Source organism: Protopterus annectens, chromosome 7.part0 (assembly GCF_019279795.1).
Source record: "Protopterus annectens isolate FY-2018-M chromosome 7.part0, PAN1.0, whole genome shotgun sequence".
NCBI lineage: Eukaryota > Metazoa > Chordata > Ceratodontiformes > Protopteridae > Protopterus > Protopterus annectens.
This window is the reverse complement of record NC_056739.1, coordinates 1,346,188,906-1,346,202,013: the sequence shown is the minus strand read 5'-3', so window position 1 is coordinate 1,346,202,013 and position 13,108 is coordinate 1,346,188,906. Positions and strand designations below refer to the sequence as shown.

General features: G+C 43.9%; 1 protein-coding gene across 1 annotated transcript in view; it reads right to left on the bottom strand.

The window, feature by feature from the left end:
• KBTBD8 (kelch repeat and BTB domain containing 8) overlaps positions 1-13,108 on the bottom strand; it is a 326,712-nt gene that overhangs the window by 242,382 nt on the left and 71,222 nt on the right. Inside the window, exon 3 of the mRNA XM_044077962.1 lies at positions 7,294-7,507. Coding sequence (XP_043933897.1) covers positions 7,294-7,442 — 149 coding nt within the window. The 5' untranslated portion in view covers positions 7,443-7,507. The remainder of the gene's footprint in view (positions 1-7,293; positions 7,508-13,108) is intronic.

Sequence of the window (13,108 nt, the reverse complement as noted above, 5' to 3'; positions counted from 1 at the left end):
CCATTGTCGAGGCCTATAAGGACCTTGTGTTTGACCTCTACCTGTTGGACGTCTGTATCTTACCCTTTGAGGTCTGGCTGTAATTGGAAAGGACCAATTCTTAGTTGGCCAGTTTCTGCTAAATCTAGGAGGCTGAACCTCTAAGAAATCTTTCAACGTTGGCATAGATTTTGCCTTATCTTCCATTTTCTTTAATACCTCTTCTGCCTCAACTCCAAATAACACATCCTGCTGCAAAGTTGCATCAAATAATTTTGCTTTAACATCATCTGGTAACGTATGTTCTTTTAACCAAGCATGTCTTCTAATGACAGAGCCTGTAACTGCTGCTCTGCAGGAGGCCTCTAGAGAATCAAAACCACATTGCAAAGAATGCTTTCCCACTTGTTCAGCTGCATGCAATAAATCCTGCATTTCTTCAAAATTAGGAGGATCTGATTCTGGAAGCATTTTCCGTTTTAATTGAGACAGTAAAAATTGCTGATATTTTTGCATGTGAAACTGGCAATTTAAGGCTTTCACTGCTAAAGTTGAAGACGTATATACTTTCTTTCCCCATCTGTCTAATGTTCTGGAATCTCTGTCAGAGGGGACTGGATTCATGGCTGATGAGGCCTTACTCCTTTGGGTCCCTGAGAAATAGTTTCAGGGTCAGCTACAGGGCTTTTATACAGAAATTTATGAGAGTCAGGGAACTCTGTAGTATCTGTCAGGTTTAACAGGGGCTGGAGATAAGGAATCAGGATTTATGCTGGATTCAGTATACACATCATTCACAATATCTAACATTGGCGGAATAGCAAGGGGTCTGTGTTGAGGTAATAAAAGGAAGTCTCTGAGCCTTTTCTTGGATTCTGAGCAATCCTGGCCTTCCCAGTGGAAATGCTCCCTCATGGTATGTAGGGTTTCCCCAAAGGAGTAGTCCTCAGGCGGTGAGGCTGATGGAATTGATTCCTCAGCATCAGAATCCTCATAAGGGGGTAAAGAGTATCCTAGGTCTAAGGATGAATCAGAAGAGATGGACACCTGGTCGGACGAGTCAGTCTGCATCCTGTCTAGGCCTTTTATCAGGAGGGGAATGGGACCCCCTGATCAGAGTGATTAGGTCTTCGGCCATTTTGGGCATTAGTTTCTTAGGCATGGAGGCCTGTCCTGGAGAATGCTGTCTTTGATTTTAAAGGAGGCTTAGACTTAGCTGAGGGTTTAATGCTTAACTGAGTAGGTCTGAAGACACCTTCTGAAGCTGTGGGTTGCTCAGCTACTCCGGATCCCTCTGAAAGGATAGTCTCGGTAGGCTGAATAACATGTGCATCCGAAGGCCCAGCCATCTCCATGTGGGAGTCAGAGGCGGCCTGTGGTTCTACAGAAGCGGTCAGGGGCTGCGAAGGAGCCTCGCTGAAAACCGGAGAACCAGCGACTGGCCTAGAAGAGGCTTAGTCAGTTTTAGGCCTCGGATGCCTATCCTTGTCTTTGCGCTTTTTGTGTATTCCGGTCGTCGGAAGTTCCGACTGCATGGTATAATTGAATTTTCTACCAAACTAATGTTGGGCAAAATCAAACCGATGTTTAATAGTGCGCTTGTTAAACCTAGCACAAAACCGACAACCAGTGACGTCGTGGTCTGGGCCTAGGCATGGGATACAGTAGGAATGGAAATCCTTATGAGGTATTTGCTTCCCACAAGAAATACTGTTATTAACTTTTACTTGCATCGGTCCGAGGCAAGAAAAAGTTTCCCCAACGGGGTACTTAGCTTTGTAGAAGACTTCGGTTCTGGATTCGGAATGAAAATCTCAGGAGATGGCCGACCGGCACTTGCGAACTGCTTTTGCTTCGGGCACCGCGCGGCAAGAAAGACTGAAGAAAATCGCGTTGGCTGCATCTTATATACCCCTGTCACTCTGATGTCAGGGAGGAGGAGACAGCAACCGACGCCAGACCAAGACTTTGGAACTCAGGCCGACTTGGGGAACCGCCTGACAGCAGGATAACCCAAGTGTAATGACTGCAGCAGTGTAACACTATGAACATCCAGTAATATCCATGGTTTGAGACACAGATGCAATTGGAGCAGAACTAAGGACAGCAGTAGTCAGAGCTGGAGTAGCAAGCCTATGCTCCAAGGAATGTTTGTGGGCCTTATGTGTCTTTCTCCCATCACCAGCCGGTGAAGAGGGATCAGAATGGGGACATTTCTTGTCCTTTACTGGAGGGGTTGAGACCTCAGACACAGAAAGGGCCTCTGAGAAAGGAAAGGAGACGCAAGGATCCCTTTCAAAGTAAACTTCTTTCATTCAGCGTCCGCTGACTGAAACTTTGGCAAATTTGACAAGGGGGTTTAGCAGAGAGATGAGAAACCTACAGACAAACACGTTTGTTGTACGAGTCACTGTTTGGAAGTTTACCATTGCAAGAGGTACAATGTTTAAATCCTGAAGTCCCTTTTTTATTAATTAGACATTTTCCCAAACACACTTATCACAAGTTAACTAGAAAATCAAAACACCTAGAGAGGAAAGAAAGAAAGAAAATAAGAAGATACCAACGATGGTACCAAGAGATACCACAAGGGTAAGGAGAGGGCATACCAACGATGGTAAAAAGAATTACCCGATGGGTAGAGCTAGTTAGGAAAGTTACAAATAACTGTAAACGAGTGAGGTAGAAAGATAATAGATTTAGAGAGTGACTAAAAAAAAAAAAGAAGGTGATATATCCAAATATCAAAAAAAATACCACTTCGCTTGAGAGCTCAGTGAAATGCTGCTATATGGCTACGCGTCAAATGATCTGAGGTAATGGGGAGAAGGGCATTATGGGTAGCAGCTTAGGTCAAAGAGTTTTTGGTGTACGTGAGCTTGGTATTACGCCGACACGGTTCCGAGGGGCTCTGAATCGAACCCATCAGTGATGAATGAAAAGATAAACAACATCAGATAGCAGGTTTGCAGGCTTACTTGCAAGTTCCACACCAACAACTGCAGTAACTTAATACAGTAATCCACTCTATAAAACATGCAGCAGAAAAATGATGCTAACTGCTCAATAAATTATCTCAAAATATTTAATACACCCCTCTTAATGGTAACATCCTGGTGCCGACTCCATGTTCTCCTTGTGTTCTCAGACATCCCAAAGACGTGTGAAAGGTAGACTGGGGACATAAAAATGAATACAGGTGCGTGCATGTGCGACACAGAGAAAAGCTGGCACTCTACTTCCACGCCCTACTTGGATAGTAAAGCTCAGCAGATGGCATCAGCTGTTCATGAATCCAGCTCCAGACAAGTGGAGTACTTCAGGGTTCAGTCCTGGGACTGCTGTTTGGCATCTACTTCTCTGAAGTACAGGCAAACACTAAGGGTCTCTGGCTAACAAAGTTCGCAGAGGACTGCAAACTGGGAGCAATTACTGAATCCCCAAATGATGTGAATATTCTACAAAAGGGCCTTACAGAAACAGATGCTTGGTGCCAGAGTCATGGGCTCAAGCTCAATGCCAAAAATGTATAGTTATCCCCTTTAGGAAAAAACATGTACACGTGAATAACCACATAGGTGGCAATACACTAAACACCGAAAGTGTGATAAGAGACTTAGGGACACAGGTGGACCGTGGTCTCACCTTCGATAACCACATCACCACAACAGTCAGGAAATCCTTCTATGTGGCACACCTCATCACTAAGGGCTTTTCATCCAGAAAAAAGGAGGTCATTGCCCCACTGTACTCACCCTTCATTAGACCCATTATAGAATACAATGCCCCGTTTGGTATGTACCTCTCAAGACATCTGTAACAACTGGAAAGGCTGCAGAAATACCTCACTAAAATAAACATCCGCAGGCCTAAAGCAGATGCCCTACACTGAGACTAAAAAAAACTCCACCTATACTGTCACACAGTCTACTCAGAGGCGATCTCTGCTTAACATACAAGGCCACGTCAAACCCAGAGCTGTTGGATATGCTACACAAAGAAATCCCAATCCCTCAGAGACACATGCTCCAGGGATCTAAACCTTGTCATCACAATGAGCAAAACATGCTGGAGGGACAGGTTCCTGACCCAGAGACTCCCCAGACTCTGGAATAGGCTGCCCATACATGTCAAGCAGAATGCCTCTTTGGCTCTCTTCAAAAGGAACCTTGATGATTGGATGGGAGATAGGAAATTCACCCCAGGGATCATGTCAGTCGCCCTGCTAGACAGTGGTCCAGGGAAGTAAACACTGTGGGAAGAAATAGCCAGGGAATTGTTATGGCTAGGCTTGTATAGGCCCTAGGGCAGATAGCCTAGTACCAACCTATGAACCCATGAACCGATACAGGAACTGGATTAGAGTCAACAGGTTTGGTAGTATGGGAAATTAAGTCGCACTGTGGAATTTACAAAGGTGATGGAACCAGGCACAAGTCCTTACTATCAAGCAGGCTGGCAGTTAATTCAGTGCTGCTCCTCAACTCTTCGGCTTTTCCCGTTAGGGGTTGCCACAGCGGATCATCTCTTTCCATTTCTTCCTATCCTCTGCATCTTGCTCTGTCACACCAACCGCCTGCATGTCCTCTCTCACCACGTCCATAAACCTTATCTTAGGCCTTCCTCTTACCTGGCAGCTCCATCCTTAGCATCTTTTTCCCAATATACCCATCATCCCTCCTCAGCACATGTCCAAACCAATGCAATCTCGTCTCTCTTGCTTTGTTTCCAAACTGTCCAACATGAGCTGACCCTCAATTATACCGATTCCTAATCCTAAACATCCTAGTCACACACAGTGCAAATCTTAACATCTTTAACTCTGCCACATCCAGCTCTGACTCCTGCCTTTTTGTCAATGCCACTGTCTCCAACCCATATAACATAGCTGGTCTCACTACTGTCTTGGAGACCTTCCCTTTCACTCTTACTGGTACCAGTCTGTCACAAATCACTCCTGACACTCTTCTCCACCCATTCCACCCTGCCTGTACTCTCTTCTTCACCGCTCTTCCACATTCACCATTACTCTGAACTGTTGATCAAGTACTTAAACTCGTCCACCTTTACCAACTCTACTCCCTGCATCCTCACCATTCCTCTACCCTCCCTCTCATTTACACACATATATTCTGTCTTAGCCCTGCTGACCTTCATTCATCTGCTCTCTAGAGCATATCTCCACCTCTCCAGAGTCTCCTCAACCGGATTCCTACTCTCACTACAGATCACAATGTCATCTGCAAACATCATAGTCCACGGGGCCTCCTGTCTGATCTCATCTGTCAACCTGTCCCATCACCACTGCAAATAAGAAAGGACTCAGAGCTGATCCTTGATGTAATCCCACCTCCACCTTAAACGGATCTGTCACTCCCACTGCAGTCCTCTCCACTGTCACACTACCCTCGTACATATCCTGTACCACTCTTAAATACTTCTCTGCCACTCAAGACTTCCTCATACAATACCACAACTCTTACCCTGTCATATGCTTTCTTCAAGTCTACAAAGACACAATGCAACTCCTTCTGACCTTCTCTGTATTTCTCCAATAACACTCAGAGCAAACATTGCATCTGTAGTGCTCTTTCCTGGCATGAAACCATACTGCTGATCACTAATCATCACCTCCCTTCTTAACCTAGCTTCTACTACTCTCTCCCATAACTTCAAGCTGTGACTGATCAATTTTATCCCTCTGTAGTTACTGCAGCTCTGCACATCACCCTTATTCTTAAAGATAGGTACCAAAACACTCTCCACTCCTCAGGCATCCTCTGACTTTCCAAAATTTCATTAAACAATCTAGTTAAAAATTCCATTGCCATTTCTCTTAAGCACCTCCATGCTTCCATTGGGATGTCATCTGGGCCAACAGCCTTTCCATTCTTCATCCTCTTCATAGCTGTCCTTACTTCCTCCTTGCTAATCTGTTTCCCTTCCTGATTCACTATCCCCACATCATCCAACCTTCTCTCTCCCTCATTCATCAGCCTCTCAAAATACTCTTTCCATCTACTCAACACACTCTCCTCTCTTGTGAGTACCTTTCCCTCACTATCCTTTATCCCCCTTACTTGCTGCACATCTTTCCCAGCTCTGTCCCTGTCTAGCCAATCAGTACAGGTCCTTTTCTCCCTCTTTAGTGTCCACTCTCTCATACAACTCTCCATACGCCTTATCCTTAGCTTTCGCCACCTCTCTCTTTGCCATGCGCCTCATCTCCTTATACTCATGTCTACTTTCTTCATCTCTATGACAATCCCACTTCTTCGCCAGCCTCTTCCTCTGTATACTCTCCTGTACTACCTCATTCCACCACCAGGTCTCCTTGTCCTCCTTCCTCTGTCCAGATGTCACACCAAGCACCTTTCTAGCAGTCTCCCTTACTATTTCTGCTGTAGTTACCCAGCTATTCGGTAACTCTCCACTGCCTCCTAGTGCTTGTCTTAACTCTTCCCTAAACTCCACTTCACAATCACCCTTTTTTAACTTCCACCATTTAATCCTTGGCACTGCTTTCACACTCCTCCTCTTCTTGATCACCAACGTCATCCTACAGACCACCATTCTATGCTGCTTAATTACACTTTCCCCTGCCACCACTTTACAGTCTCCAATTTCCTTCAGACTGGCCCTCCCTACATAGGATATAATCCACCTGTGTGCATCTTCCTCCACTCTTGTACGTCACCCTATGCTCCTCCCTCTTCTTAAAATACGTATTCACCACAGCCATGTCCATCCTTTTCGCAAAATCCACAATCATCTGACTTTCTGCATTCCTCTCCTTAACACCATACCTACCTCATCCCCTCTGTTCACGTCACCAACATGCCCATTAAAGTCCACTCCAATCACTAGTCTCTCACCCTTTGGTACACTCACCACAACTTCATCCAACTCACTCCAAAATTTCTCTCTCATCCATCGCACACCCAACTTGTGGAGCATATGCACTAACAACATTCATCATTACACCATCAATTTCGAGCTTCATAAACATCACTCTCTCAGACACTCTTCACGTCTAAAACACTCTTGGCATATTGCTCCTTTAGTATAACCCCTACCCCATTTCTCCTGCCATCCACACCATGATAGAACAATTTGAACCAGTTTCCTAAACACCTGGCCTTACTTCCCTTCCTTCTGGTTAATTCAGTGCTGCTAACCGTGCCAATATACTTATGAACAAGCTAAGAGGCATGATGTGGTGCACCAATACTTTAAACAGAACTACTCCAGAGTGAAAGGCCATGGTACCCAAACATTTCATTAGCACACTTACAAGTTGGAAAAAATACATACCTGAAATAAGGACTAATTGCAGCAAGAACATTTCTGTGACACGCAAATTTTTTCCCATGATCAACTTCTACAATGATATCAGTCAGCTGTCCCTCATCATACATACTTTTCAGCTGCTGTAGAATAGTGCATGCATGGAAGGGGTCCATACTACTGCTGCCGTAGGTGACACTACAAGAAGGAATTCCATTCTGAGTCTGTGAAAACTTTAGTTCTGGGGGAAAAAAAAAAAAAAAAAAAAGAGAAGAACAGCATTAAAATTCAGCAGCTTCAAAAGGCATAAGCATGCAATAAACAGTCCTAATTTGGAAATGGGAAGAGTATCGAAGTGGGGATAAGAATATAAACATAACATTGTGCTGATTTATATATAGTTTGGAGACATACATGAGCAAAAAGACCTACTACATCTGTTTTACTAGTCTCTGAATTTGTACTTGCTGCCCCCCCCCCCTCCAAGTACAGGGGAAAACTAGAGCCATCATTCTTAACTATGTCCCCTCACCCCTATATGCAGGAGCACAATTCATCCATATCTTTCTTGAGCCAAGCAGACTCACTCTTGTAAAGGGCAGCACAGATCCCTTACTTATACCAGACTCAACAGAACATGCAAGCCCTACTTTAAGAAATGGAAGATTCTGACACTAAACCTTATAATTTGCAAAATGTGTCTAACAAAAAGGAAAAAAACAAGCAGAGGCCAAACATGAAATTTGTATTCCCCTGGCACCAACAATTCATTATATAGACAACAAAATTTAGCAACATCCAGTACATGGATATGGGCTAGGGCAAGGTTAGCAAGCCTCCTTTCCAGTGTAGCAATACGCGTTAACCCTGCCCCAACCTTATCTTTGTAACTTTACCTTCAGAATAATATGAAAAAAACTCATGTTAACATATTTATTTATTATCTGATTAATACATGCTAAAATAGTGATGCATCTTTAATGAAATTCTTAAGTAGGTCGATTGTGATGAAATCTATTGGTTCTTGGACCATGTGATTGGTATTTAATGGATGTACTTCAACTACAACTAGGGAACTGTCCTGAAAGCTTCGTGGTTGACATTAAATTTCTTTTCACATTCTGAAGTCAGATTCTTTTTGCTTGATTGAGTAAGTGCACACTGTCAGGAAACTTATGGTAACTGCTCTTGGCCAATTCCATGAGAAGGGAGAAACAATGTTGCCTTGGTAAAAAGGAGGTCACCACAAGGATTTCTGGAATCTTCAGAATTATTCTGGGCATCAAAGGAAAGGGTGGAAATTCATAACGGAATACTCCCAACCATGGGAATGAAAATGAATCCGTTTCCCGGGTTTGCTTGCAAGGATCCCTTTTGCAGAATTTGTTCAGCTGTCTGTTTTGAAAGGAAGCAAACAAATTCTATTTACGGTATGGAAACCCCTTGTTCAATTTCCATTTGTGAGGGTCTGTCCTAGTAGCTCAGTGTGTCTGCCACTGTATTTTCTGTGATGGAATGCAACATGCTTGGAAGGCGAAAGTGCTTTAAGCCCCCCCCCCCCCCCAAGTCATCACAGTTAGCCTGCACAGACAGTACAACCTGGTACCCTATGTGGTGTTGTCTGTAATTACCTGAAGAGGTCCCACGGATACATAGATGAAGAGATTTTAAATTTTAAGGCACTAATTACAGTCAACATCTCCTCGACATTCATCTGCTTTGGTCTGTCTGAGAAATTCTATAGACTTTGCACCTTCACCCCCACAGAAATTGCTCCCAAAGCAAAATCTGAGGAGTCTCTAGCTAACTTGGGATCCCAGTATAAATGGGGAGATCCAGCCCTGGAACCAACTGACGTCTCCCTAGTGCAGTTCCTTTGTGACAAAGCCCAAAATTGGGCATCTGAAATTCCAGAGGAAGACAAAGAGTTCACATATTTTTGTTTTCCTTCATGTGTATCTAGGCAAGACGAATCATGAGAATCATAGAAGCCATGAATCATAAAATCCCAAGCAATTTCTTGCAGAGGTCTGAGTTTCCAAACTCCACCTTCATCCATTAAGAAACGCCTTTTGCTGACAGGTCTAGGAGGCAGTCCAGAAACACAATCCTGTGTGACTAAATCAAAGAGTTTTTTTGTACGTTAAAAAACTCTACAAATATAAAGTTATCTAAATAAGAAAACATGTGAACATCATGCAGTCACACACACATACACACTGGAGGTAGTCCTGGGGTAAATTTTCCATTTCCCATCCCAGACCTAAGTTGCACTTGAAAATAGACAGGGATGAACTTTGTTTTATCTGGATGGGGAGTCTGTTACAAAGTAGTGGCACCCTCTGAAGTATACCTGTCCCTCTAAACCGTTCTGTTTATGTTGTAGGAGAGGTTTAGATCCCTAGACCAGGTATTTCTGATGCCATTTACTTGCTGATGTGCAATAAATTCAATAGTAATGAGTCGGTGGATGCCTTGCACTCCAGATACAGGTCTCCTCTTAGCAGTCTGTAGGACACAGAATATAGTGACAGGACATTGCAGCTGGTCCATGTAGTGTGCATTTATAATGATGGGGGACTTGAAATCTTAAAACACTCCCATAATTAAAATTTATTTTCATCACATTGAGGGCCCGAGTAGCCAACAGGCCAAACAAACCTTATCTGAAGGAGAACTCAAAATATCAGCAAACTTTTGCTCATGTACCCAGGCATCTCTAGTCCAAACTACAGCTGTGGTCCTAGACAGTATATGTGCAAACATACAGACTCTTCAAAGCATGTTTAGATACTGGAAAAAGATCAGAAACAACAGGACTCAAAAAGGAGCTACTCTCAGAAGGTAGTGTGGCAGAATATTTCCTCAAACTATCTGAACATAACAGAATAAAAACTTTCACATATGTGCCTGGTAATTCAGCTTACAGAATTCTTAAGTGGAAGGGAAAATTCTCTTACATCAGGTTACCAGTACCTTGCCTTCTTTGTCCACATGTGGAGGATTCATATTAACCAGTGTTTCTAGCTGGTGAAGAGGAAGTAACAGCAGCTGGGTCCAATTTAAAATGAGAAAACAAAAATGTCAGTTTGAGATACTTTCTAAAGTCTGCCTTTTCTTATGGCCTGAATGTTGATAGGTCTACTACAGGCAGTATTAAACCAAAGGCTGGTAAAATAGGAAGGATGGGAGTAAAATAGTGTGCATTCACTTGTAAAATATATCCTCTCCTCAGCTCCTGGGAACAGCCACTTGTTCCCACAAAACCACCTGACTAATCCAGGAAACAAATGGTCTGCGAAAAAAGAAAAATCCTCAGGCTGGTGGAGAGGATTAAGTTTCCTCAGAATGAGAGTTTTGGGCTTGGAGATGTACAAGAGAAGAAGCCATATCTCTGTCCATGTCAGAATCTTCAGACAAATTGTCTTCAGGAATTTCTTTATTGATATTGTCCTCAGATATGGATTTCTGACCATCAGGTCCAAGAACCAGGAAATAATTCATAGGTTCATAGGTTCATACTAGGCTATCTGCCCAAGGGCATTTATAAGCCTAGCCCATAGTTATGTGGCTTTCGCCACCCCTTTAGTTTGAATAAAAACTATGCCTATCATTTTGCTGTGCCTCTGTCAAGCAGTGACGCTGAAGTAATCCCTGGGGTATATCTGCAATCTCCCATCCATTGGTCAAGATTCCTCTTGAACAAGACCAGAGAGGTGCTCTGCCTCACATGTACCGGGATTTTGTTCCACAGCATAGGGAGTCTCTGGGTGATGAATCTGTCCCTCCAGCACGTTCTATTTATAACCGTGTCAAGGTTTAAGTCTCCGCCCTTGTGGTTCTGAGGGATCTAGATTTTTGAGGTGAAGCATATTCATCAAATCTGGGTTTGACATGGCCTTATATGTCAGGCACAGGTCACCTCTGAGCAAGCGGTATGAGACTGAATAGAGCTGGAGTTCTTTCAGTCGGGCAGCATAAGACATATTTTTGAGACCCTTTATCCTTTTGGTGAGGAACTTTGGGGCCTTTCAAGCTGCAGCAGGTGTCTGGTCAGATACATTCGAACGGGCATTGTACTCAATCATAGGTCTAATAAGTGATGAGTACAGGGGACGATGACCTCCCTTGATCTAGATGTGAATCCCTTCATGATCAGGTGGGTGATATAGAAGGTTTTCCTAACTACTTTAGCAACATGAGTGTCAAGCGAAGGCTACTGTCAACCTGGGTCCCCAGATCTCTGATGACTTTTTCTGTGCTCAGTGGATTGCCACCTATATGGTAGCTAGGGGTAGCCTTGTTTTTCCCAAAGGGTATGACTATGCATTTTTTGGCGTTTAACTTCAGGCCATGGCTCTGGCACCAGTTATCCATTTCTGTGAGGCCCTTCTGGAGGATATCTGTGTCAGATGTGTTTTCGACTATGGCCCAGTTTGCAGTCATCTGCAAACTTTGTCAGCCATAACCCTCCTGTGTTTGCTTGTACTTCAGAAAAGTAGATGCCGAACAAGAGTGGACCCAGGACTGAGCCCTGTGGGACACCACTTGTGACAGGCTTTGAGTCTGACATGGCTCCAGCAACTCTGACCCTGTGGGTTCTGTCACTTAGCCAGTTTGCAACCCATCTTGTGATGTATGGGTTTACATTCAAGCTGATGAGTTTTTCGATGATACCTGAGTGGGGTATTGTGTCAAGGCCTTTGCCAGGTCGAGGTAGGCTGTATGGACTGCCTTTCCCTCATCAATGGCCTTGGTGACTGTCTCGAAAAAGTCAACCAAGTTTAAGAGGCAGGATCTGCCTTTGACAAAGCCAAACTGAGTTGGATCCAAAGTCTGCAAGTTCCCTATGTCTTTATTTATGAGTTCCATTATGATCCTCTCCATGGCTTTGCAGATAAGGCTTGTCAAGCTAATGGGGCGGTAATTTCCAGGGTCTGTGGAGGCACCGCCCTTATGAAGTGGGACCACAGTCGCCGTGCGCCACTCCTTGGGTGCGTATCCTGAGGTGAGGCTAAGATTAAACAGCTGTCCTAACTGTGGGTTTAATTCCTCATTGAGTTCATGAAGCACACAGCCGGGGACACCATCCGGTCCCATGGATGCTGTGTTTTTGCCTTAGTGAGGGCAGTTCTCACCTGGGCGTTGGAGATGTTTGGGGGCTACAATCCTCTGGAATAGATATCTCTCCTTTGGGGAGGGGAGAAGTTTGCACTGAACCTGTCAGCCAGTATGTTGGCAATGTGTGTAGGTTCAGTAATTTTCACATCATTTTGAACTAATTCTGAGCATATCTGGGAGTTTCCTCCTAGGTTTCTAACATAGCTAAAGAAGGCCTTATGATTCTCTTTAGAGTCCTTGGCGATTTTTCTCTCAAAATTTGCCTTGGATGATTTTATGAGAGCTCTTAGTTTTTTACTTATAATGATCAAAGGTGTCTTACCTTTCAAGGATTTTGCTCTATCTTGTAGTAGCTTCCTCCTTTTGTTGTAGAGCTTGTTTATGGCTGGGGTCCACCAGACTGGACGCTTGCCTTTGGTACAGAGAGTCTTAGTTTTGTTTGGGATTGCCTGATCCATGCAGTCCTGTAGGTGCTGGTAGAAGGCATTTGTAAGTGATTCAGCGGTTTGAGTAATGTTTACCACTGGCTCAGGGGCCTTAAAGGAGACCACACTAGTTTTTAGAAGTGTGAAATCGGCTTTTGAGAAGTTTTTCACTGTGGTCTTTTTTGTTTCAGGTGGGGCGGGATGAGGACCTCCAGCGAGATTAGTTTATGATCTGATCTCACCAGTGAGGGGTATACTTCCGGTGTTGAACATTTTGATCCCATGTTCGTGATGAT